Source organism: Trifolium pratense, linkage group LG7 (genome assembly GCF_020283565.1).
Source record: "Trifolium pratense cultivar HEN17-A07 linkage group LG7, ARS_RC_1.1, whole genome shotgun sequence".
In the NCBI taxonomy this organism is placed as follows: Eukaryota; Viridiplantae; Streptophyta; class Magnoliopsida; order Fabales; family Fabaceae; genus Trifolium; species Trifolium pratense.
The window spans coordinates 17,099,604-17,127,304 of record NC_060065.1 but is presented as its reverse complement, the minus strand read 5'-3'; the positions used below and the strand labels follow the sequence as shown (position 1 = coordinate 17,127,304).

General features: G+C 33.4%; 3 protein-coding genes across 4 annotated transcripts; 2 read left to right on the top strand and 1 right to left on the bottom strand.

Annotated features, from left to right (window-relative positions):
* Positions 1-677: 677 nt before the first annotated feature.
* Positions 678-4,871, bottom strand: LOC123894516 (SUN domain-containing protein 1-like). Its single transcript, XM_045944531.1, has 2 exons — positions 3,558-4,871; positions 678-1,228 (listed from the first exon to the last, which is right to left on the bottom strand). Exons 1-2 carry the CDS (start codon positions 4,656-4,658, stop codon positions 923-925), a joined length of 1,407 nt encoding a protein of 468 aa, XP_045800487.1. The 5' UTR covers positions 4,659-4,871; the 3' UTR covers positions 678-922.
* A 2,086-nt stretch (positions 4,872-6,957) lies between these two features.
* On the top strand, positions 6,958-12,309 carry LOC123894515. The gene is made up of 6 exons (XM_045944530.1): positions 6,958-7,263; positions 8,133-8,485; positions 9,151-9,808; positions 9,929-10,128; positions 10,212-10,456; positions 11,121-12,309. The coding sequence occupies exons 2-6, from the start codon at positions 8,211-8,213 to the stop codon at positions 11,912-11,914; spliced, it is 2,172 nt and encodes a 723-aa protein (XP_045800486.1). The 5' UTR covers positions 6,958-7,263; positions 8,133-8,210; the 3' UTR covers positions 11,915-12,309.
* Positions 12,310-19,984: 7,675 nt separating this feature from the next.
* On the top strand, positions 19,985-24,301 carry LOC123894514 (ABSCISIC ACID-INSENSITIVE 5-like protein 2). Of its 2 annotated transcripts, none has more exons than XM_045944528.1 (4): positions 19,985-20,273; positions 21,308-22,207; positions 22,377-22,448; positions 24,040-24,301. In XM_045944528.1, the coding sequence occupies exons 2-4, from the start codon at positions 21,392-21,394 to the stop codon at positions 24,118-24,120; spliced, it is 969 nt and encodes a 322-aa protein (XP_045800484.1). In that variant the 5' UTR covers positions 19,985-20,273; positions 21,308-21,391; the 3' UTR covers positions 24,121-24,301. The 2 variants fall into 2 exon arrangements, with proteins under 2 accessions (XP_045800484.1, XP_045800485.1); XM_045944529.1 differs by having other exon boundaries at positions 20,000-20,273; positions 21,256-22,207.
* The last annotated feature ends 3,400 nt before the right edge of the window (positions 24,302-27,701 follow it).

The window sequence follows — 27,701 nt, the reverse complement described above, 5'->3', positions numbered from 1 at the left end:
ATTAGTAGTAATAGTCTAATAGATATTTGTGGAAGATTGAAGTTGGAGTACATTTTCTAACGAAAGAGAAATGGTGTTATATATAATTCAAGCGAGATTAGTGATTTTGTTAAAATAGGGGGCATGTGAGTGATATTTGGATAGATCTTAGAGGAACTTGGTATAATTTTCCCTACATTAAGAATATTCTGCTATAAGTCATCAATTATAAGTTATAAACTATCTTAGAGGAACTTGGTGTAATTCCTGTGGCTTTTTACTCTATTGAATGAAATGAATGAATTTTGACAAATACTCCCTCTAGTCCTAATTATAAGATAACTTTTAATTTTTAGATTCATTGGAATGCTAATGTATCTAAACTATAATATAGTCCAAATACATTAGTTTTTCAATGTACCTAAAAAATAAAAGTTCTCTTATAATTAGAATCGGAGGGAGTAATAAATAAATAAATAAATAAATAAATAAATAAATAAATAAATAAAGGATCACATCACACATGCATGTACTGATTATGTGACATGTTCTTTGAGTATAGTGAGCCAAAATTCATCAATATTTAGTACCCCATTTGGTCAAAATTGTATGCATGTAAGATTTCTGAAATCACAATGAAGAATTAAACACAAATAAATAGAAAACTATAAGGTGTAAAAACATCCTTAATCCTAGAATTAATGAAAAGAAAATTAGTAGAACTTCGTGTTACACAAAAGTGTGAAATCTATCATCTTCCTAATTCAGAAATCATACACTAAATACATAATCCATTTCAAGCAGAGCATACACAAACATGGACATGATTACTGACTGCAATGCATGCATATCGAGTCTATGAATTCCTACCTACATCTAAACAAATAATACTGAACAACAATTACACAGACATGGATAACTTTCAAGCAAACAAAATGATACATTATGGCTGGATTGCCATCATAGAAACTGAGTCAGATTGGTAACCGTGAACTCTCAAACGATATATACAGGTATGTGAAGGGCTTCCGTGATTTGATGTAAAATCAAACCTTATTGTGTCGATAACACCAGAACCTGCTGAAGTCAACACATTGAAAGTTTGAGCATTACTCTTCTCAAGGTCATAGCTAAACTCTGCCAGAAGAAACCTGTTTTCAGTATCAATTAGAGAATCAGTATTTTTTCCCTGCAGCCAACCAGAGATCCTGCAGTCCTTGGGAGCACTAGATCTATCATATGCTACACTCTGTTGAAAAAATATATATCAGTACAAAAACTAACAATATTCAAACAAATATGAATAAGTAGAAAAGCAAAAATACTGGAGCCAGAATATGAACATAGCAGAACTCCCAACAAACACAAGTCATTCAGAATGTATATGACCTTATTGTAAACAACACTACTGTTACCTCCCCCCACTTGGTTTACAAAGAATATAATTGCTAAATGCCAAAGTAGTAAAAATTAGGACAACTGGATGAATAAGATCAGCAGACAAAAAAAATCTGTGTTAAATGTAATTACTGAGGAGATCAATTGAGTTCTGGAAGAAGATCGCCAAAACATGTATCTAACCAATTTTTTATGTTAAATAGTATTAAATGACGGAGAGCAAAATAACTCATGCATAGCAACAAAAAAGCAACATGTGTCACACATAAGCCAAGAATATTCAATCCATAAAGTGATTTTGTAACTCGCCCCTCCGTGATAGCGGCACTATTTACAGCTATTGACAACTCGGTTTGTAACAAGATTTAATCACCTCTCGAGAACAGTTAAACTCCTCAACTTTTCATGGCTATTCTATTCCCTTTTGGTGCAATCAATACACTTCAGAAATGACAACAGATGCTAGAATAAATAACATCTAGTAATCAATCTTACAGCAGTAATGAGCCAAAAAAAGCAGGTAATCAGAACCACCGTTGATCCGTACCATGAGGATTCGACAAAGTTTTAAACACAATATTTGTCTTTTTATCAACTTATCAAACGTAAAAAATTAACGGAAAATAACAAAGTATTTCAATCATAGATCAACACAAGCACAAAAGAACTACTAACAAATTGTGAAGGAAAATGTGATATGAAATGGTTAAATCTCCAATTCATCCAATACTTATTTTCCAGTTCCTAATACACTAATACATTAGCAGTGGAGCAATTATGAGCCACAACAAAAATGAAGGCTGGACGGAAACTATGCCAAAATACACAAAGCAACCCACCAAATATGAAAAACACACAAAAAATCTGAAGGCAACCTAGAACTAAAGCAATAACTGGTCATCTAAGCCTCCTAAAAAACATAATAACTCAACATCGAGCATTACCATTCATACAGTAAATGGACATGAAATTAGAGTTGTCTCCTTATGAGAAAATTTATTTGTCTTTATGTGTAACACATAGATTTCCAAAATCATGAATATCATATACAGCACAGCACTTAACTTTAAAAACTAAAATAACAGGATGCAGATAAAGAAATTACATTGAAAAATGAAAACTAATTAGACAAAAATATATAAGACTGAAGAATCAATAAAGGTCTCAGAGATTCAAGTCACTCAATATCATTAACACACAACAAAGTATATATCAAGAAAAGACCAAACTATCATTGCATTAGACTTTAAAAGGACAAACTACATAAGCACAACTAAAACCATCTCTCCCTTAACATGTTTAATAAAAAGATAAATGCAGTAAACTTCATACATTCAGATATCAACAGCGCCTTTTAGTTGTTTCTCTTATCATAATATGTTTGATTAAAATGCTAATTTGTGGACATCTTCAACTGCTAATAATAATAAGTTAATAACATTAATTTTAATTATAAAAATCATCACTTTTATGAGCCTAAGTACAACAAAACAAATTGCATCTTCTTACCATCATAACTCACCCAAAGTCGTAACTTATGAATAACCCAATCACATCTATTTGATATATCATGATCCTACATAACATCAACTTAATTTGCATCACAATTAGTAGCCTAAGAACAAGAAAATCAAATTGCATCTTCTACTAACTACACCCATCATAACTCACCCAAAATTGTGGACTTATCAATAAACCGGTTACATGTAGTCAATATACTACATGCTACATAACAAACTTAACTCACTGATACATCATGCAGATTCTCAAACTAACACATCAAAAAATATATTAATAAAATAATTGACATCATGGCAAGACATGTTCCTTAGTCTTCCTTACTAAACCAGTCACGTCTATTTGATACATTATGATCCTACATAAGATAAACCTAATTTTCATCACATTCAATAACCTAAGTAAATTAAAACAATTTGCACCTTTTACAAACTACCCCCATCATAATTACAAGATACAGAAATGGCATATTCTACAAACTACACCCATCATAACTCGCCCAAAGTCATGGACTTATCAAATAAACCAGTTGCCACGATGAGAATGCAGGCAAGTATAACAAGCATCTCAACTACTTAAAATTTCATACATTCAACGAAGTACACGACATTAACAGCACATCAAAGACTATACCAATAATAAAATAATAAAATTATTATTACCTTTGCTACATGTTCCAAGGTGATAGCCTCAGGAATGATTTCAGCACGCAACCTAATCTGAACAAACCCGCTACTTCCCTTCAACGGAAAACACTGCCCGGGCTCCCCAAAACTCGGTTTCAACATCATATTAGCTTTGGGGTGAACACCGTTTCTAGAAGTCAACATGTACCAATTTACCCTCCCCAAATCATAAACCTCTGAATGCCTCACAACCCAAGCCCCACTGTTTGCAAGAGCATAATCCACCCTCCCAAGTCCATCTGCAGCATGCTTCTCAATCTCACTCTCAACCACCCCTCTTGCAAATTCCCTTATCTCATCCAAACCACTACCCTCATACTCATTCCCCTTCACATTCTTCAAAACCTCAACGAATTTCTCAAATTCCTCCTTTGTTAACAAATCATCTACCTTCAATTCACTCAAATATCTCTCCAATTTCTCACTCTTAGTCTCTAATTTTCTCAACTCATTCTCCAAGAATGCACCTTTTTGCTCAATTTTTACATCCATTTCCTTCCTTAACTCTCCAACCTCATTCACAATCTTCTTATCCACCACATCCACCTGTACTTGAATCATCTTCGTCATCTTCTTTAACGAACCCTCCAATTCCGAAACCCGGTCCTCATATTCCGAAAACCCAGCATACCCTCCTCCTCCTCCAACAACACTTTCTCCAGATTTCAACGTAAACCATCTAATCAACTGAACAAACCCAACAAGCAACGCAAGCAACACAAAATTCTTAGCAAAGATTCTCACCACAGTGACCCACTTTGGCTTCTCAGACTTCCCACCACTCTTCCGCAACCGCCGCGGCGGGGCAGTAGAATCCCCACCAGCAACCCTCTTTGACGCTGGACCCAAATCCCTAGAAAGAACAGCCTCACCACGAATCGAGTGGTGACTCAAGTCTCGACCATTGCCGGCGGTTGATGGAGCCCTTCCGTCACCGGAAGTAACGACATTTGGAGAAGCAGCGACATCGTTTGCGAGGAGTTCAAGATTACTGGCGGTTTTCTTTTCAGTTGCGATCACGGGTCTCCGACGCGACCCCGGGTTCGCCGCCGTGATTGACACGGTGGAAGCTGACATCGGAATCGCCGATAAACGGTTTCAATTCAAAAAAAAACCAAATTAGGGAAAAATATGAAATGAGAAATAGAAACGATGGAAATGTTGGAAACCCTGAAAAATCAAATTTTAGAAAGCGATTGTGTTATCTTTTTAGATCTGAAGAATAAACGATTTGAAATATTTGTTTGGGTTTTTTCTTTGTTTGATATTTTTTGCATTAATATTTGGGAGCGTAGTGAGAGATTTTGATTGGAAAGTGAGGGAGAAATTTGAAGTGATAGCGACGCGACTGGTCAGCGCGTGTGAAAGAGAATTGGATGTGGATTGGGCTGGGCTTGTTGGGCTCCACCGAACAACGTCGGAATTTTTTTTCCACCCCAACAATTGTACCTTTTATCACTACAAACCACTTGATATTTCAATTTTACCCTATTTAATTTTCACCCCAACATTTATACCGGAAAACTTGTATTCTGGTTTGTTCCTTCGAAACAAAAAATAAGTCTTCTGTTTTTTATTATTCTTTTTAATCACCAAATTGAAAAGGGAATGTCTTGCATCTTCTTCATTCACAAACCACCACCATATTCAAACACCACCAACTGGAAAATAAAATCAAAGGCAGAAGAAATAGAAACAAGGAAAAAACAAAGAAAAAGTGTGTGTTGTTTAGTGTGTTTTCAATTCAAGATTCAATTCCTTTCTTGTAAAAGCTAAAACATTCACGTCATGTCTTGTAAAATCCAAATCAAGGGCTTCATCTTCTCTAATATGATTAAAAACATAATCCAAGTAAAAACAAGGGTTAATAGGTCTTTACCCCCTGCAATATGGCTGATTTTTGCTTTACCCCCTGCAAAATAATTTTTTTTTATTATCCCCTCGCAATATCAAGATTCCATCGATTACCCCCTGAGTTGACAACTGGGATGCTGACTGTTCATTTAAAATGACATGGCCAAGTATACGTGGCTTTCTTTTATTTTTTTATTTAGTGACATGATCCATCGTTCTCTTCCTCCAAATTCCAATAACCCATTTGTTTCTGCTTAAAAAAAAAAAAAACAATTGTTTCTTCATAAAATCAAAATCAACCTTCATCCTCAAATTCCAACAACCCATTTTCTTCTCACAATAACTCATTCCAATAACCCACTATGATTTTTTCTTAGTTGTTATAGAAGAAAAGTCACTATCACTAATTTATCATTACTTGCATCTGGTTAATGTTCTCTCTCTCTCTCTCTCTCTCTCTCTCTCTCTCTCTCTCTCTCTCTCTCTCTCTCTCTCTCTCTCTCTCTCTCTCTCTCTCTCTCTCTCTCTCTCTCTCTCTCTCTCTCTCTCTCTCTCTCTCACTCATTTAGGAGTTATTGATGGTTAATCTATTTGTGTCTGCTTCAAAGGAGCTTCTTTTGGGTTTGTTCATTTTTGGGTTGCTATCTGCTCGCCTTCGCGTGGTGGTGAGTTCGTGGCGGTGGTGATTTTTGTGATTCTGGTTTTTTTTTTTCCTCATGGGTTTGCGGTTGTGTGTCTCTGAGTTTGTGGTGGTGGGGATCTCTCTTGAATTTAATCCTCCTAAATGATTGATTTTGGATTTGTTGATTTTATTGATGAATTTGTTGGTGGCAGTGATGAAATTGGGATTTGGATGACGAATAGTTGTTGGATTTTTTAATTTTTTTTAAATTAGCTTATTATGTGGCAACATTTCACTAAATAAATAAATTAAAAATAAAAGAAAAGCCACATATACTTGTCATGTCATCTTAAATAAACAATCAGCATTCCTGTTGTCAACTCAGGGGGATAATTGATGGAATCTTGATATTACGAGTGGGTAATAAAAAAAAATATTTTGCAAGCGGTAAAGCAAAAATCAGCCATATTGCAGGGGGTAAAGGCCTATTAACCCTTTAAAAACAATTATGCAAACCAAATTAAAAAATTAAAGTATGAAGAAACACCACTAATAAGATCCATAAATCATGAGACTCATTTTTCCCTTAATATGTGTTGAGAAAGAGATGGTGGGATTGGCCGATTGGGGTTATGGAGGATACAAAGATGGTGGTTGCAAAGCTAAGGAAGAAATGGGGTGATGGTGGCTGTAGACGATGAGAAGAAGCTAATTTACCGGAAAACTTTCCACAAGTTTGCCGGTACAGAACAAATCAAAATTTAATACAAACCAGAACATTTTACAAAGTATTTCGGTAAATACGAAGTGTTCCGGTAAAATTAACATACCGGAACAGTGTTTGAAAGAGGTACCATAAAAAAAATAAAAATATATACTAAGGTAAGATAAGAGGATAATGAAAATATTTTAAAATATGTTGGCTAGGAAAAAAAAAAATTCTTAACCTAGATACACTAGTTTCTCCTAGTTTCTTCTGTTCAAAACCAGACTTGAAAAACACGTTGGCATTTTCGTCCAAAATAATAATAATCACGTAGCATGAAATTCAGAATAGATTTTGGCTCACCGCATAAGCTACGAATTCAACCTTCAAAGTGAACGCGCTTATAAGTTGAATCCAAACCCAGGATAAACCTTTCCGCCGCACACCACTTGCCACCACTCGCCACCACCGGACCTGCCGCCGCTCATTACTTCCACTCCGTAAGTCGCTCTCTCTCTCTCCCTCTGCTTTTCCTCTGTTATTGTTTTTCAATTTCATTGCAACCATGAAATTATGAACCCCAATTTCTCATATTAGTAAAAATGGAAACTTTACTTGTGTTCTTCTTTTGGGTAGCGTTTAGAATGTGCTATTAGTTTGTTGATCATATTGTAATGCTATTTTGTAGATAGGTTTGTGTACTATTGTGCTATTAAGTTGTTGATCAACATTGCAATGCTATTTAGGCCCTATTTCTGCGGATAATAGATTAATTACTTCTAATTGTAAGGCTAATTTGTAAATGGGTTTGATTTATTTATTTTTGATTTGTTGTTTGTTTTTCAAATTGTAAGTGAGTTTGTGTGCTATTAGGTTTGTGTGCTATTTTTGTCTAAGCTTTTGAGAGATATTTTCTTTCTCTTTTCATTAATGTTAAAACATGTTGCTTTTGTTAGAATACGTGCTTATTACAACTTAAATTCTTTTTATAATAGAATATGTGCTTCAAAAAAAAAAAAACATACATTTTAGTATACAACATGATTTGCATATTTGATTTATAAATTTTACTTTGTTTCGGTGGCCCACACGAATATTTTAGTCTAGATTTGCCACTGTCATTCACTTAACCCTCTGGCAAACCAACAACAAAGCCGCACAGCAATAATTTTCTAAATATTCAACCAAAAGGGTATTGTACTTCATTTCACAGTGATCATGAACTTGCCTTCATTTTCTAATTTCTTTGTTTTTTTCTCAATGTTTGGATTGAATTGCTTAGCTATTGTTGCTTAAAACTCTGGAAACTTAGTAATATCAAACCTTTAACTAGTTATCTCAAAAGGGTCGTTTCTGAATGTTGTTTCAGGGTGTCCTGTTCATTGCTATGAGATTCTTGTGTGGTAGTATATAGCAAGGAGAAAGTTTGGTTTTTTGTTGAACTCTTATGGAGATGGCTATAGTTGAATCAATAGGGAAGATTCCTTTGCAAGACCCACCTGAGGAAGAGTTTTCTGCTGCTGACTTGACTTGGACCAAGTTTGGGAATGCTGAGCATTATGATGAGGTTGCCCTTATTCCTTATGATAGAGTTGATGCTTTTATAATTGGCGAGTGCTCGAATGTGTTGTACCCAACGCGGTTTCATATCGAGAGAGGAAGGAAACGAACTATTGGCACCTTGAAGGAGTACAAGGATGATGAATATCTTGAGTACAGGCAGTGAGTTTCTGCCTTCATTCTTACACTTCATTCAAAATTATTATTAAGAAGTTTTTATAATTTTTTATACTATGTTTTTATTTTTTCATCTTTTGGTTATGTGATCAGAAGATTATTTGACTTTATTGCTTGTTTCGTTTGTCTATGGTAGAGCATTAGAATATGGTGCTGTGAAATGCTTTCATGTTTCCCTTGTAGAAATTTTTATGCTTGTTAAATTCCCTATTGTTTCACATGTTTTGGTATGTTTGAATTGAACCATTTTCCTTTTGATGTCTGAAGTTTTGAATCAATAGCAGACTTGAAAACTAATATTTTGAAACTTTTTTTTGAAGAAGCTAATATTTTGAAACTTAAATGGTCATGTGCATAATTAGGATGCCAATGCTTATCTTATGATGTTGAACTTTGTTCTCTGTGAAATAATGTCATGTTTTTCTTTTAGAACATTTTATCCTTGTTAAATTCCCTGAGGTTACACAATACAAATTATTGTAAGTTTGAGCCGTTTTCCTTTTGTTGCCCTGAATTTAGAATTCATAGCATACAAACAAACTAAGAGGTTGCTACTTAAGAAGTCATGTGCACAACCTCATGATGTGCACAAACTAATAGGTTGATTCAAATACTTATGTTTTCATGTTGAAATTTTGTTCTATGTGAAGGTACTGGTGCTCATTTGGCCCAGAAAATCATGGGCCGGATGGTGAGATACTACCTAGTCGGAGATATCGACTTAATACCCGAAATCGTGCTGCTAGACCTCAATCAATGCGGGGTTGTACCTGTCATTTTGTTGTGAAACGTCTCTATGCTCGTCCTTCACTTGCGCTTATTGTATACAACGAGAATGAGAGGCGTCATGTTAACACATCTGGTTATATCTGCCATGGACCACTTGATAGAGATGCTATTGGCCCGGGTGCCAACAAAGTTCCATATATAGGCCCTGAAACTCAGCAGCAAACAATGGCCATGATATATCTCGGCATTCCAGAAGAGAATATCTTGGAGAAACACATAGAAGGAATCGAGCGATATTGTGGTTCAAATGCAAAAGTCAATAACCTGGCTTCTCAGCATGTTCACAAGCTAGGCATGATTATCAAAAGGTCTAGTCATGAGCTGGATCTGGATGATCAAGCTAGCATCCGCATGTGGGTCGAACGCAATAGAAAATCTGTGTTTTTCCATCAGGATACTTCAGAGTCAGACCCTTTTATCTTAGGGATCCAAACAGAATGGCAGCTACAGCAAATGGTTCGTTTTGGTCATCGTAGTGTTATTGCAGCAGACTCATCCTTTGGTGTAAAGAGACTTAAAGTAATTATTTTTCATTCACATCTTTTAAGTTACATTATATTTAAGAGAATTATAGTTATCTTGTTCACATTGCTGCATATTTTCAATCAACCTAAGTTAATTATCTTTTCCTGTTGGCAGTATCCATTGTTCACCCTGCTTGTTTTTGATTCAAGACAACATGCACTTCCTGTCGCATGGATCATTACACGTAGCTTTGCAAAGCCTGATGTGACTAAGTGGCTGAAAGCTTTAATTGATCGAGCTCGTAGTGTTGAGCCTGGATGGAAAGTCAGTGGGTTTTTAATTGACGATGCTGCAGCTGATGTTGATCTTTTGAGGCAAGATTTTTGTTTAAAATGAGTTTGGTTTGAAGTTCTATAGTTGATTTTAATTATCTTACTTCCGTTGTTTGCTTTTACAGAGATATATTTGGTTGTCCTGTCCTATTTTCACTATGGCGTATTCGTAGATCATGGCTAAGGAATATTGTTAGGAAATGCAATAATATCGAGGTTCAGCGGGAGGTTTTTAAGCGTCTTGGGGAAATAGTGTACAGCATTTGGGGAGGCACAAATACATCACATGCCTTGGAACAATTTATGCTGGATTTTGTTGACCAAACTGATTTCTTGGAATATTTCAGAGTCTCCTGGGTGCCCAAGATTGGTTAGATCTTTCTCCTATTTTCTCTTGCATACACATAAAATATACATCTTTGGTTGAAGGCATATTAGCATGCATAGCTCGGATACAGCAAAATAGGGGGAAGTATCGGACTATCAAATACTGATACTCGTAGGATACGCTCGGATACGTATCCTAGAAGTATCAGAACTATTTTTATTTTTTATCAGATAAGTATGTAATGGTATACATCACTGATTCAACACGATACTGAGGGATGACTTCAATGGGTGCAATAGTCATGGGATACAGACAAAGTACATCTTTTAGACAGATTAAAATAAAAGTTAAGATATATCTTTAGAGTAGTTTTTTTTTTTTTGGTTTACAATGAGTTGGGGATTGAACCCAGAATCTATAGCGTACTACCCAAATCCCTCACCACTAGACCAAACCTAGTGGCTTATCTTTTAGAGTAGTTTTGACTACAAGTATTATTTTTTGTAAATTGTAGTTATATATTAATGAAGAATGATCTTCGTCTGTCTTTAAAAGTATTCTACATGTATATAACTTTTTTTCTTTTTTTATAAAAAATTGATAATGTATCTAGGATGTATCATATCTTGAATTTTAAAATTTCTCTCACTGTCGTTGATCATGTTAACTTGCTGTGTCCTTAACCTTCCTTTCCTCTACTGTGCAGAAATGTGGCTTTCGACAATGAGAAATTTTCCACTGGCAAGCCAGGAAGCCTCTGGAGCATTAGAAGCCTACCATGTTAAACTGAAAGCCAAACTTTTTGATGATTCACATCTCGGAGCGCTGCAAAGAGTAGATTGGTTAGTCCACAAGTTAACAACCGAGTTGCATTCAAGCTACTTGCTTGATCGTTTCGCTGATGAAAGTGATTCTTTCCAGAATGTGAAAGAGGGATATATTGCTTCTACGTCATGGCATCGAGCACTTCAAATTCCTGACTCTGCTGTCACCTTGGATGATAAAGACCGCCTCTTTGCCAAAGTTGTGAGCCAGAAAGATAGCAGCTCAACACATATAGTTTGGAATCCGGGATCGGAATTTTCATTCTGTGATTGTTCTTGGTCACTGCAAGGTAACCTTTGCAAGCATGTCATTAAAGTAAACATGATTTGTGAAAATCTTCAAGGTTGTCAACCGTCAATGAGTTTTCGGTCATTTGAAGAGGTTTTGATGGATCTATGGAGAAAACCAGTGGATGATTCGATTGCGTTGGACGTGTCATTGGCTTGGACCCACCAAATGCTAGATCAAATCCAAAAACTTGTTGAACTGAATAACTGTACTGATATTGGTACTGTAGTTAACAACATGCCTCTGAAATGGGTTTCAAAGAAAGGCAGAACCTACATTGGCAAAAGATCTTCAATTTCTGCTACTCCTTCTGGTAACCCTAACACAAAGGGTGTTGTTTTGCATAAGAAGAATCGGAAGCGGAAAAGATTATCACGACTAAGATGACCAGTTCCGTTCGTGATGTTTAATCCATGTTAACTCTGATCAGTGCAAAGTGCAAACTGGATTACATTCGATCCGATGCGTGACTTTTGTTCAGCTTTATAGTTGATAATACTTTTAGGTGACATGGAGTAGTGGTGGTTTTGCTCAAAAGTTGGAAGCCATTTCCACAGTCATTATATGCTATCATAAATATTCATTTATTGAATCTTTCTATATTGTACCATCTCCATTGTTCTAATTTGATGTCCTTTGAAGTGCTTAGTTCACTTAGGAAGATAGATCTTTCCATGGATAATTAATTTTTGTTTTTGGCTTTGATGTTGTTCTTGAGTTTACTTGTTATGTACATATAAAAATTGTTGCCATATTACTTGAAATAAAGTGCTGGTTGTATACTTTTATTGGTTAGAATTTTGAGCTTATTATTGAAATAAGGTGCTAGTAGAAATTGTAGGCAGTACTTTTCTAAATATTCTGTTTTGACATAACACTTATTTATATATAAATATAAACATATATCCATATAACAAATTGTAACAAATGAAAATTATTTTCTGGCTTTCAAACCTAAAGTACATATAATTACTCCAAAGTTATAAGATATAAGCTTATAAGTTACTTGAAATTACATTTGAAAAATAAGCTATAAGCTCTTTTTGAAAAATGTTTATCAGAGCTTATGTGTATGTATGTCTTGCTAAGACTTGGACAAAAAATTTTGCATCTAAGATTGGTCTTCCACTTATTCCACATTTTTAGATGGATTGGATTCCTCTAAAGTGAGTAATATCAAATTATTAATTAATGATTCAAAGGAATATATTATAGTTACATCATAACAAAATTTAAGATTTTTTTTTTTTTTGAAAACTCGGTATCAGAGCTTATGTGTATGTATGTCTTGCACTTTCTGTTTTTGGTAAAAGAAAGTTGTTTTCATGATTACCTTATTCTGTCAAATTTTGTTTTTTTTACAGAATAAGCCTCAGGCATATGGGTGTGTTTGTTGTGTGTGAAACTGTGAATGTTGTTTTAACAAATTTTGTTTTTTGAGTTTTAGAAGAAAAGGTTAAAATAAAAACGTCGCTTTCATTTGTTCATAGATAATTAGTTCAAGGATAATTATTAAGTGCAAATATAATTTGAATGATTACAAAATATGAATACATAGATAATATGAATACATGTGAATAGTAGTTTGAATGAATTTTTTGAATTACTCATTTTCAAAATATATCTTCTATTAAAATATAAAAAATGATATTAAATAACAATATTACTCCAACATTTTTTCTTAATACTCATACTTTTTTGGCAGGGATTCCTAATATTTAAGAACAGAGGGAGTCATATTTATTTTTATTTTTTGTTTTACAACAAAGCAGACGAGGGAGTATATTTAGTTTTAGAGTAAACAGTAAATTTAGTTTAGTGTCTAACTATCACTTTCTCTCCATAGTTTAAGGACCTTTTACTTATTTTTATTAGTTTAGAAAATAAATCAGTGAGAGAGTGATAATTTAAAAACTAAATTAACCGTTTACTCTTAGTTTTATCACCACTAAATATTATATTTTTTTTAATAAAATTAAAACTGATTTTTATTTTATTTAAATTAAATGGATGGCAAGGGTGAGAATTTACTTTTTAGTTCATGTGGAGTCTTGAACCAAGTACCTCACGCTTGTAAAGTGATTTCTCAACCAAGTGACTTCTCAAGGAATAGGCATAAATGCCTATTTAAATTTAATTTAAGAAAGAAAAAAAAGTAGCCCCATAATTTAAGAAATTATAAACACTAGAGGGACTAGGCCAAAACTCAAAAAGTAGCCAATAGCATAAACCACATCAGTCTCATTAAAAATCTTACCAAGGGAAACAAAAAGCTCCCCATAATTAGGAAACCCTAACCTAACGGTTAAATAAGTCAAAATCGCATGAGGGGATAAAATCCCACCATAAAACTCATTACTTTGTAGCCCAAGGGAAACAATTTTGTCTACACAACAGTTGCATTCTTTTAATGATATGAGAAACAATAAAACATATAATTCAACCACCTATTTCTTAATCTCCAAGGAACAATACCTGGATTCTTGAAGACAAGAGTAACCAATTGAGAGTCTATTTCTAACGAAATAGATAACCAACCCCCGCTTTTTTTTAAGCCTTCTCAATTGCATGGATATGTTTAAGTTTTGAGTGAACCAACCCACACATCAACATGGTTATCTTTGAAAATACCACCAAAGTTGTTGGTCTAAGGTAACCCTTTGATGTATCATCTGTGTTGCACTTGATCCAGGAAACATTGAGAGGATTCCATATAACCTCTTTAATCCGAGGAGCATTAAGTAGTTGACAACGAGAGAAGTATTGAAGATCACCAAAAGAGAGGTCGATTACCAAAAAATAATATTGTTATAAAATATATTTTTTTATATCTATAATATAGTAGCAATAATAACAATTTTGCATTAAGGGGCTCAAAATCTCAATATCTATAATATAGTAGCAAAAAAAAAGGGGGTTATAATAGGAAGATAATGTGCGAAAATACACTTTGTTAATTTAGTGTTACTATTTTAAAAAGACTCTTAAAAAAAATAGAGAGTAATATTTAATTATGGATTGAATAAGTTTTAATCCTTAAAAATATTGCAAATTTTTAATTTATTCCTTCATAATAAAAAATGAGATGTTTTGGTCCTTTAAAATCTTCTATCTTGTAGTTTATAAAAAAAAAATTATATTTTGTTTTGGTCCCGAATGCCCTAATTTTGTATGTGTCAAATAATAAAATATGGGTAATTAGGAACAATCCATAGTATTTAGCTTTTCTAAATATATATATCATCTTAAGACAACTAATATAGGATAGGATGCATCTTTCTACAACAATTTTACCATGTCAATAACATAAGAACTAATATATTACTCAACTTTAAAATAAATAATCAACTAATTAAAAAACTATAGCATAGTAAACATCCAATACTTTCTAACATATAGTTACCATAAACATAACTCAGTTGGTAGAAATATTACATATAATATGTAAAAATTCGGTTAAAACCCTCGTACTCCCGGTTGTTCATCTTAATCCTGAACTAAAAATAAATAAAAGATTAGCATGGCAACAAGAAAACACGTTTCTAATCTTGGCTGGAAAATATGATTGGCTTGATAAAGTCGGTAAATTTCCGAAGTTTCTTCGTTCTCTCGGTAAGGTCGTTAATTTTGTTTGCCATCTTTAAATCAAAGACAAGTTGTCTTAAAGATGAAGAGAAGATATGAACCTTGTTATTCTTCTTGTCTCGGGGCCTCAAGTCTTCTTTGGAAGATTTATCAAGCAAGTGATCAATATCATCAAGAGTAAATTTTAATTTCTTTAGCCAGATTTCAACTTTGCTAGTGTTGGTACCGGTCCACTCCTTTTCTCTCTCGGCACATTCAGCACTATATTGAATATGTTGCATGTTAAGTACCAAATATGCAACATTATGTCCTCTCAGTCTCGCGCAGCATTTGTCGTCCACGGAATCTAGTTTCTTGATCAGTTGCTCGATCCTCTTAGACAGCTTATCTTCAGCCATTTTTCGAATAAACAAATTATTTTGTATACAAACTTTTGAGGATTTGGCGGTAGCCGAAGGTGGGGGTGACGGCTTGTGCAGGGCAAGGGAAGGCAACAAATCAGCACTGCAGGAATACGAAGAAGCAAAAACTAGATTAAATTGACAGTGATATGATTTTTTTGTGTTTTTGTATTGCGTAATTTGGTGGAATATACTTTTATGCTGAAAACATTCTATGGAAATATATTGTTACGTGAATAATACTCTCAAAGTTTTTGTTTTTCTTTCTCATTATAAATCATAGCTATATGCTCTATTTATAGACCTACATAAAAACAAATCATATCTTTAAATAACAAACTAATCCTAAAAATTTTAAGCATATATTAAAAATTCTAAATTCTAATATAAATCTTAAATTCTAATATTATCTTATTTTAAATATAAATCTAAAATCTTCAAAAAGATATTTAGGTATTATTCTCAATAAAATAGATAAATTTTCAAAAAAAAAAAACAACAACAACAACAAAAGGAAACATGTAGTACAAAAGGAAAATAGAGCCAACAACAACAACAACAAAAAGTGAATGGGTTGAACATCAAAAAAAGAACCCAAGTTCTGATTTTTTTTTTTTTTTTACACCAAGTTCTGATCTTTACATATATGGAAACAAATAAATCAAGCTATGAAGCATGTCCGACACATGTCTTACGAGTTTCATATGAGTGTTTTACGAGCTATGGAGCATAGACACAAATATGACCATTGGACATGACACAGACACATTAACACACTTATAATAATTTAAGAATATGATTACTCACAAATTTAAAAAGTTTATAAGTTAGCCCTTTAACTGATAAAATAGCACATGTTCGTAATTGCCTAATGCAAATCCAAGAATATTAGTATAAGCTTTCAACATAAACATAAATACACACATTAACATGTATGCTTTACTGATTGATACATATTAATGTACTGTGTGAGTGATGATCCACCACATATACTATTTCACAGGCAAAAACAGTGGTTAAGAAACAAATTTTAAATCAAACAAAATAGTAGAGAAGAATTTGACCAAATCTCAACTGAAAAGAAAAGTTAACAGATTAGTAGAAGAACCTAACAAAGAAGATATACCTTGAGAATGTAAAGGTCAGAGGCTACACAAGACTGAGGTTTTGAGAGTTCTCAACTTTGGTTGGTTTATAAAAATTACTCAAAAATCACAGTTTATTTATAGGATTCTAAATAAGTTTGTTTCTTTTAAGATAGAGTTAAATAATAGGCAAAATTATCTTTTATTTTATTTTATTTTATTTATTCGTAACAAGTTTATTTTTATCTTTTTCATTTACATTCTACACCGTATTAGCATATTTAAAAAAAAAAATTATTTTTTGAGTCAATATATCTTTTTGAACAGTAGTCAATATATCTTAAACTTATCTTATGATATAAAGTCAGTCTTAAATTTATATTTACTTATGTAATAAAACATAAACACACTAATGTAAATACTTTTTAATATACTCCCTTCGGTACTTTTTATAAGGAACACTTTGGAGAAAAAAAATTGGTCATTTTTATAAGAAACATTGACCAATTTTCAAATATTTTAAATGTTTAATTCCACTTGTGCTCTTATTTATTATGAGAAAGAATTTAAAAATAAATAAGTTAGTTGAATTAAGAGTAATTAAATAAAGGTATATATGGAATATATTTAAATTTTTAAGAGTATTAAATAAAAATAACTATTCACAACAATATGTTTTTTTGGTCTGTAATTTTTTCAAAGTATTCCTTATAAAAAACAGGAAATACATGTCGAAACATAAATATCTCATTAATAATATCCAAACGTAAATAGCTGATTTATGTAAGTATACTTTTTGTTAGCTTATAATCCACCCAATTCACAAAAATCCAAAAATAATATACAGTATAATACCCTCTTATAGTTAATCCATTACATCCCGCTCTAACAATCTGTTAAATTTTTATTCTCTCAATCGTATGACGACTAATAGAATAATATTTTTTGTTTATCACCAAAAAAATATATTATATTTTTTGTTTCTTTTTAGATAACGTTTCTATGTAATTGTTGATTTAGTATTTTAAGGATATGATTTGTCAATTATATTTTTTGTCAATTACTCTTATATTTTTTTTCTTCAATAAATTTAATTAATGTTAGAGCTGTCAAAGGGGCCGGCCCTGTCCGGCCTGCAGGGGCCCAGTCAAATAAATGTACCGGTCTAGCCCGGCCCGTTAACTTCATGACCCGGCCCGATAAGCAAAAGCCTACATGGCCCGGTGGGCCGGCCCATTAATTTCATAATATTTTTTTTTTGAAAAAAAACATATTCTACTAAATTTATGTTATATTTGTCAACTAAATCTTCAAAAAGGTAATTCGTATCCCTATATTTTCTCACATAATCTCTCAAACAACAATATCTTCCTCTTTATCCTCATCAAACAAACAAACAAATCTCTAACAAATAATCTCATTCTAATCCAATAAATTTTTTGTCATATTATTATTATTACTACAAAAAAAAAATTCCAACTTTTATATCTTTCATTCATCCATTGTAATTTAAGTAAAAATAAAAATATAGAAAGAATATAAAATAAATACAATAAAAAATGATAGGAATAAAACATAAATTGCACAAAAAAGTCAAATTATAGATAGGAATTATATCTTTCATTCATCCATTGTAATTTAAGTAAAAACAAAAATATAGAAAGAATATAAAATAAATACAATAAAAAAATGATACGAATAAAACATAAATTGCACAAAAAAATGATTGGAATAAAACATAAATTTCAAGTTTTATATCATTCGTTGTAATTGCACAAAAAAAAAATATAAAAAGATGATTTGCTTAAAAAAAGGAATAAAACAAATTATAGATAGGAACAAAACACAAATAATAACAATAAAACAACAAAAATAATAAAAAAATTATATATGAATTTATGCATAAAAATAGGACCAAAATATAACAATAAAAAGATTATAATTTTTTTTAAAATAATTTTTTTAATTCTTTAAGGGGCCGGCCCAAAAGCCTGTGGGCCGACCCGTGTAAAAGGATAAGGCTAATGGGCCGGCCCGATAGCCCGACCCTTTTTGACAGCTCTAATTAATGCTATAGATTTAGAAAACTAAAGTTTGTTACAAGAGAAAGATAAGATATTAAATTTTTTTTGGTACATAACATATTAGATTTATTGAGAAGAGAAAGTGTGTGAAAAAAATATTAATATACTAGTAAAAAAATTAAAAATATTAATGCTAAATTTCATCTTTGGCCCCTAACTTTCCTAATTAAATTTTTGACCCCATAACTTTAGGTCATTTTAAAAAAAACTAGTCCCCGCTAATTTTAACTAAGTTAACGCACACATGACAAGTGACCACATGTCACATCAGCATGTCATGTCACATATGCTAAAGTGGTATGTGAGTCATGGTTCAAGTGGCGAAACATACTAACATGACATGTGAGTTACTTGTCACATGTGCATTGATTTTGTCAAAATCATTAGAAGATTATCCATTTACAAAAAAAGTTAAAGTGTTAAATGTACTATTATATGCTAAAAGTACTATTATACAAATGGATAATGGTATGGTGGACCACATTTACAAGTGGTCTATTGTGGACAAGTGATATATCGAATACGAATTTTATAAAATTTACCGTTAGATTGAAAGTTTATATTATATAGATCATCCATAAAAAAATTTAGAAAAATTGAACATTATTTAATATGCTATTGAAACCCAATGATTTATGATATTTAATAAATCGTTAATCTTGATGAGTCTCAATAACATATCAAATGATTTTCAATTTTTCTAAATTTTTCTATGGATGGTCTATATGATATAAACTTTCAATCCAACGGTGAATTTTGTAAAATTCGTATTCGTTATAATATTATTCATGACTGGTGATGGACCACTTGATAAAATGATCCATATTATAATTTACCTTATAAAAAGGGTTTTACTAACTAGTGCCCGAAATATTATTTAAACATTCTATTTAAAAAAGTAGTTTATTCAAAAAGTAAAATAATTCAATTTTCAATGCATTGACTTTTTATTAAAAAGTACTCCCTCCATCCCAAAATGAGTGAGTCATTTTGACTATATACACTATTCGCATATCTTGCTTTGACCCTATTTTTTACTAACAAATAAAAACAAATACTATCATATAAGATGTTGTTGGATTCATCTCGAAGAGTATTTGCAAAATATCATATTTTTATAATTTTTACTATTATACATTTAAAAATATTAATCGTCAAAATTATGCATTTGCATGTATGACATAGTCAACGGACTCCTCATTGTGGGAAGGAGGAGTAAAAATTAGAGGAAGGAGGAGTAAAAATTAGAGACTAAACTTGTAAGCTTATTAAAAAGTGCATTTATGTTAAGAGGATAGTAGTATTACACTATCTACTAGATTTGTTCCTTAACCTTTTTCTTTATTAGTTTTTTTTTATTTTATTTTTAATTTCATTTAAAATTAAAATGTTTGAAGAGATCCCCAATTTTTTATGTACAAGAATTGAGCAACTGCCATTTGGTTGAGTTTCTCTCTCTCTCTGGATTGTCTCACACTGATACACACTTCTCTGGATTGAGCAACCTTATTTGTCAAACCCTTCTGCTCATTGCTTCAATCACTCACTCAAAACATTCAGATCGCTGTTTTTCTCTCTCCGACAAACAAAGGTTCGCTTTTTTCCCCTTTTCTTAATTTTTGTTACAATTTCATTACTTAGAACACACTCTTTCCTTTCTATGATGTTTTTCTCTTCAAATTTATAGTCTTTTCTCATTGCATGTCAAAATTATAAACTTTTACTCTAATGGGTTTGATCTAATTTTTATTTTTAGTGAGATATTTTATGTGCTTCAACAGTGACACTGAATTGGTTGCATGCAATTGGGTTTCCTTTGAAGTTAATCATTGAAAGTTTTAATTTTTGAATTCTGGGTGATTTTCTTCATTATCTTATGTGCATGAATTGGTTTTTTTTTCTTATGAATTTTTGTTCTTTTTGTGTTTTTTTCCTCCTCTTTTTATTGTTCTGTGAAATGATTGAAATGGTTCTGAGTTGAAGTAACAAAAGCAATTTGTGTGTTTTGAAAAATGGGGATTTGGGTTTCAGAGGAAATTTGATTTAGATAGATGTTGCATGCAAAGGGATCAAGGTTCAAATGACCCTTTTTGAAGTAATCTGAAAAGAAATTGAAAAATATTTTCTTTTAATTTTGTATCTAAGAAGGGTATTTAAATTTGCTTATGTGAATTGTTAATGTGTTTGTCTCACATTTTCACTATATTTTATTTCATTGTTGAATTGTCATTTGTTTATAGTTCATTTATGAGATTTTATTTATAATTTTAGGTCTTATTCTTCCTTTAAAAAACCCTTTTGGTATAGTAAGTAAAACAGTTTTAGAATGTATCTGTTTTATTTTCCTTTTTGGTTTCAATTTTTAAAGGGTATGAAACGGGTTCTACTGCTAAATTACGAGATCTCTAGTTTTTCGTCTGGAACTGGTTTATAATTTGAATTATGTATTTAAAGTTATAGTCCACAAAGGAAATCACAGTTTTGCTCTTGCATGATATCGTGTTTAACAAAAAATGTACTAAGAATTTATTTGCTTCCCGTCAATTGACTGCTTCCGTTGAATGCATTCCTAGTTTGCCGGTCAGTATATCCTAAAAGCTTTCGGATGATCACTTTTTGGGGCAGGATTGAAAATTTTGATCAAATGGTTTTATTTTCGTATTGCCGATGTGAGATATGAAGTGAGTGGTTAACATTGGTAATTGGTAAATGGGGATGCAAACAGTGGGGTCTCAAGGTGGGGGGGATGGTAGTGGAAAACGGTCACAACTCCACTCTCTTGTGCGGGAAAATTCGATGTACAGTCTCACACTTGATGAAGTTCAAAATCAATTAGGTGACTTAGGGAAGCCACTAAGTAGTATGAACTTAGACGAGCTTCTTAAAAATGTATGGACTGTTGAGGTGAACCAGTCCACGAATACGGATAATGAAGGGACAACACAAGGTAGTCAAGCTTCTCTACAACGTCAAGCTAGTCTGTCGTTAAAAGCTGCGTTAAGCATGAAGACTGTGGATGAGGTTTGGAGAGATATCCAACAAACAAAAGACAATGAAGAAAAGAAGTCACGCGAGAGACAACCTACTTTAGGAGAGATGACATTGGAGGATTTCTTGGTGAAAGCAGGTATTGTTGCAGAAGCATCTTCTGATAAAACCAATACCGATACTACAGCTGGGATTGATTCAAATGTAGCAGTATCACAGTTTCCTCCGCAAGGTCAGTGGATACAGTATCCGCAACCACAATATCAGCATCTACAACAAAGTTCAATGGGGATTTATATGCCTAGCCAGGGTATCGCACAACCGTTACACTTGGGGGCTGATGCCTCAATGGAGATTCCGTTCACAGATAGTCATATGGCACTGGCTGCACCTCTTATGGGAACAGTGTTGGATACGCAGATATCCGGAAGAAAAAGGAGCACTCCAGAGGATATGGTGGAGAAGACTGTTGAGAGAAGGCAGAAAAGGATGATCAAGAATCGGGAATCTGCTGCCCGTTCTAGAGCAAGGAAACAGGTGATCTCTCTCTCTCTCTCTCTCTCTCTCTCTCTCTCTGTCCCTCTCTCTCTCTCTCTCTCTCTCTCTCTCTAATCTCTATTTTGAGTGTCATAAGTACTTATATTTTATTTAATTGGTTTTTTCTGTAATGAAAACTTTAAACCTGAATAATAACTTTTATGAACAGGCTTACACAAATGAATTGGAGATTAAAGTTTCGCGCCTGGAAGAGGAAAATGAAATGCTGAGGAAACGAAAGGTTGGATTCTGCTTTGAAATAATAAGTTTAATTGCTTTAAGTATGTTTTTCTGATGATCCAAATTCCGTTCATTCCCTAGAATGAGTAGTTTGATCGTTTATTTATGGATTATACTCTCAGAATAACATAGGAGACAGTCTCATTTTCATTTATTTTCCTCAATTGTCTGCATCTTCAGGCGACAGGAAATTCTGCATATTATGTTTCTGTAGTTGAGAGCACAACTTGTGTCATTTGGATTGTGCAAGTTGTTCCCTTTCACTCTCGTAATTGATCAACCCGATACCCCTGATACACTAATTAGTAAAAGATTAGTTAGTGCATTTGGAAACTCGGATTCCAAACTTACATGTCTTTATTATGATGCTTTCGATTTCTATGGAGTCGGAGCTCTCACTAACATTAACTGTTTTCATGTTTCGACATTCCAATTTTGGTAAATGAAAGAAAATTAGAAACAGCTTCTTTTAAAGGAGCTTCATCTTGAGGAATCAGAAACTTATTAAGTATTGTTTAGGAAAATGAGTCAGGTTTAATTCCGTGATTGATAAACAGAAATGAACATGTTAGGTCTGACACAACTCTGATTATTCTGCCTTGAAGATTCCACAATGAATCTCACTAAAGAGATTAGAAATTTTATTATTTCGTGTCATGTTTCTGCTATGAGCATAGAGTTGCCCCCCTACAAAATTACTGCTTCATGCACTTGAGTCTCATATCATGAACTATATGTGCCTTGAATTTCTGCTGCTTCATTATTTACGCCCATACAGCCATACTCCCTCTGGTTGTCCATATACATCAGTTATTCAATGAACTTGAATTTTTGCTTATATAGACCGGACCAATGTAGTCAGGTTCTCGCACCGGGTCTTAGGTTCTTACGATCCTACGAGCTCGTGAAGGCCAAACGAGCTTAGAACCCATGTAGGTTCGTTTTTTGATCTGTCTGTAGTCAGGTTCTCGCACCAGGTCATAGGTTCTTACGATCCTAGAGGTTTTTCTTTACCTGAGCTCTAGACGGCGTCGTTGTGAACCTCGCCAGCGGTTAGTGCATGTTTGTTCTCACTCCTTTCTCACTTTGGTTCACTCCTCTCTCACTTTCAACCATCTCTTTCACTCAAACCTCTGTCCTACATGAAACCCCTTGGTTTTCATTTTGTTTTTTTTTTAACCCTGCTGATGCTTCTTCCAACCCTCTGTTATGAACTTATGAACATTTGGAATGATCTCTATGAAATATTAATTAATTATGTTTATTTTGTTTATGTATTATATTTTTTTTGTGTTTATGTGTATATGTATATATGTGAAGTTACAATTTTACCCTTAGTAGGATCTTACGAATCGAGCTACGATCCCGATCTTACGATTCTCAACCAGCCTACCGATCCTACGTAGGATCTCGAACCTGACTACATTGGACCGGAGGGAGTACTAATATATAAAAGCCATACTCCCTCTAATTCTCTTTGCATATAGGCACATTGTAACCATGTTCATTTTTACATGTTAAACTCATGCCAACAAACATGCTCTTTTAAATATTATCAAATTATATTATTAATTTTTCTCTTCAAAGTGCAGGAGCTAGAGAATATGTTGCCGGTTGTACCAATCACCGAACCTAAATATCAGCTACGTCGAATCGCATCTTCTCCATTCTGAGATCTGTGTACCTATAAGTTGAAGTTTGTATATATTAGCATCAGGGAATGTTTCTTTTAATTTAATGTGGTATTTCTGTAATATGTGATACTGATAGTGATACTTTCTAACTCCTCAAGTTTTTTTTGACTTAACTCCTCTGTTAAGTTATTAAGTAATTATAGGCAATGTTGTAGTTTTATTATTTCATTTCATTATATAGTAATTTCAATTATGAGTTAATTTTAACCTATTTAGGTTGGTCTGGTGGTATTGGCTTGGAATCTGGGAGTGTGCTCCTCCTTAAGGTCTCATGTTCGATTTTCTCTGGTGCCAATTTGGCGTGGGTTAATTTAGCTTATTCAAAAAAAATTATGAGTTAATTTTATTTAGGTGTCTCTTGCAATAATCAAATATTATTTCTTCGACTGCATTTATCTTAAAATAAAAAACAAATAAGCACACCTCACATAATTTATTTTATTAAATAAATAGTCCCAATTGTTTAAATTAAAGTCTGTGACCCACAAACATTACCTGACATGATAACAAATTTATATTACTCAATCAATTTGCTCCTACTCATTTCATAATTATAAGACCATATACAATGGTTTTTAACATTCAACACCTAATCTATACCAACATATTGCATGAGTGTTTTTCTTCTCATTTCTTACTCATTTCAACACCCAAGCTATATTTAATTACATCAGGGATCGTATCTGGCAACGCATTCAGAACTGGTCAGGCAAACACTTGTCAAAGGCAGGAAGAGAAGTCTTAATCAAATCGGTGGCTCAATCTATACCAACATATTGCATGAGTGTTTTTCTTCTCCCCACAACTCTAGGTGAAGAGATTCAACGAATGCTAAACTCATTTTGGTGGGGATCAAATCGGAACAATGGAAGAGGCATCAATTGGTTGAGTTGGGACAAGTTAACAATGCGGAAGGAACATGGCGGCATGAGATTCCGACATCTATATGGATTCAACTTGGCTATGCTAGGGAAGCAAGGTTGGAAATTAGCAACCAACCATGATACTATAGTGGCAAGAATTTTCAAAGCTATATATTATCCAAGAGGGAATTTTTTTGGGGCCAATTTGGGCCATAATCCAAGTTTTATATGGCGTAGTATCCACACTTCACAGGTAATTGTCAAGGGAGGCATTAGATGGCGGTTGGGAGATGGAAAGAATATTAGAGTTTGGCGTGATGCTTGGTTAAGAGATGGAGCGGACTCTTATGTTACAACTCCCATGATACTAGGAAGGGAGGACATGTGTGTTAATGATTTGATAGAGGAGGGTGGTAGAGAGTGGAGAAGGAGCTTAATTATGGACTCTTTCAATGAGAGAGATGCTCAATGTATTTTAAGTACTCCTTTGTTTGGTGACATGCAAGAAGATGTGCCTAGTTGGAAGCATTCAAGAAATGGTGAGTATAGCGTCAAATCCGCTTATTATTACACGATGGAAAATCTTGTGGATAATACGGGTTTGAGAGTTGAAGGAAATTGGGGAAAAATTTGGGGATTAAAAATTCCACAAAAAATGAAGGTGTTTCTTTGGAGAGCGGCGAGAGGATGTCTACCAACAAGATATCGACTCCAACGGAAGGGTGTAAATTGTCCTCATACTTGTGCTTATTGTCAAAATAATTTTGAGAATGATTGGCATGTTTTCTTTGGTTGTGTGAAGGCACAAGAAATTTGGGAGGAAGCGGGGCTATGGTCTTTAATTGAAGGCATGTTTGAATCGGCTGAAGGTTTTGTTTCTTTATTTTTCTCTCTATTAGAACTGTTGTCACAACATAATATTATCTTGTTTGTTGCTGCCTTTTGGTGTATCTGGAAGAGAAGAAATCAAAAGATATGGGAGGATATTGAACTGCGTCCATCGGTCTCTTTACAACTAGCAACCGACATCATTTACCAATGGAAAACAGCTCAAATATCTCATCAAAAACAGCAGACCAGCACTGCTATTTTGCCACATACAGTTAGGGATGGCAACGGGCGCTCATGGGTGCGGGTTTGACACTTACCAAACCCACACCCGAAATTATCACCCAAACCCAAACCCAAACCCAAAGGCTATTCGGGTGGCAAAACAACACCCACGCCAACACCCATTGGGTTCGGGTTTTTTACACCCAAACCCAAACCCGCAGCACATTTGAAAATAATTTGCAAATTTAAGAAATTAAATTCCAACATAGACTTTGAATTAAATTACAACTAAAATTAAGGTCTTCCATGGAAATTCAAACATAGACTTTGAAGAAATTACAACATAGATTTTCAAGAAATTAAATTACAACTAAAATTTAAGGTCTTCCAAGAAAATTGAGGGAGACTATGGGGGTAATTAGATAATTATAAAATATTTCGGGTGGGTGTATGAGTTTCGGGTGTGGGTTTGACCGATACCAAACCCACACCCATATTATCGGGTGTCACCCAAACCCAAACCCAGTCAAATCGGGTTTCGCCCGTTGACTTGGGTTTGGGTTCGGGTGGGTCTCTCGGGTTTGAGTTTTTTTGCCATCCCTACATACAGTAGCAGCGAGAAATGTTCCAAGGGAGGAAAGCAATGTCAGCGCTAGTGCATCAGCCGTACATGTAATATGGACACCTCCGGTGCAAGGTATGCTTAAATGTAATGTCGACGCGGCGATATTTAAGGAGCAAAACTGTTTCGGTGCGGGTATGTGTTTAAGAGATGACAAAGGAAATTTCATCCGTGCTCAAACAACATGGAGTTATGGCAATCGACTTCCATACGAAGCAGAGACATGGGGATTGAAAGCAGCTATTTCTTGGTTACGAAATTTAGGCGTTGCTAATGTTGTTATTGAACTAGATTGCAAACTAGTGGTAGATGGCATTAGTGGTAAACTAAATCTACGTACATAATTTGGTGCTATGTTAGCCGTGTGCAAAACTTCTTTACGTTTATTACAAAACTGATAAGTTTTATCAGGAGACAAGCCAACAATGTTGCTCACTTGTTAGCAAGAGCGGCGTTGACCTTTGCTAGTCGCCAAGACTTTGATTATATACCATCTTGTATTGAAACTATTTTGATTAATGAAATGAGTTAAGATTGTTACGGTAAAAAAAAAACATTTAACACCCAATGGTTTTTAACATTCAACACCACTTTTTCATTTCCCAACACTCCACATCATTTTCTCTTTTTTCCACCTAATTATTCAATACACATTCAACTTTTATCATCTCCAATAGTTTTTTCATTCAACACTCTGCCCCACCTCTTTTTATTTCATATTCTTATTTAAATTTACGTTTTTGTTTTTATGATTAAATAAAATTACAATTATCGATTAAAATTAAATTAAAATAATTAACACTTAGAAGAATAATTGTTGGGATTTTAATAATTGCTGGGATAATTAGAAGAATTTGGGTGTTAAAAGGATTATTGTTGGGATCCATTTCACTAAAAAAATGTTTAGAGCTACAAACAAGAGTTTATTGAAGGCTAAATAGAAAAATTAGTAGGAAAAATTCGTTTTTTTTTTTTTTTTCTGTGTCCAAATCAAATGAACCAAGTCTCTATTTATAGACACA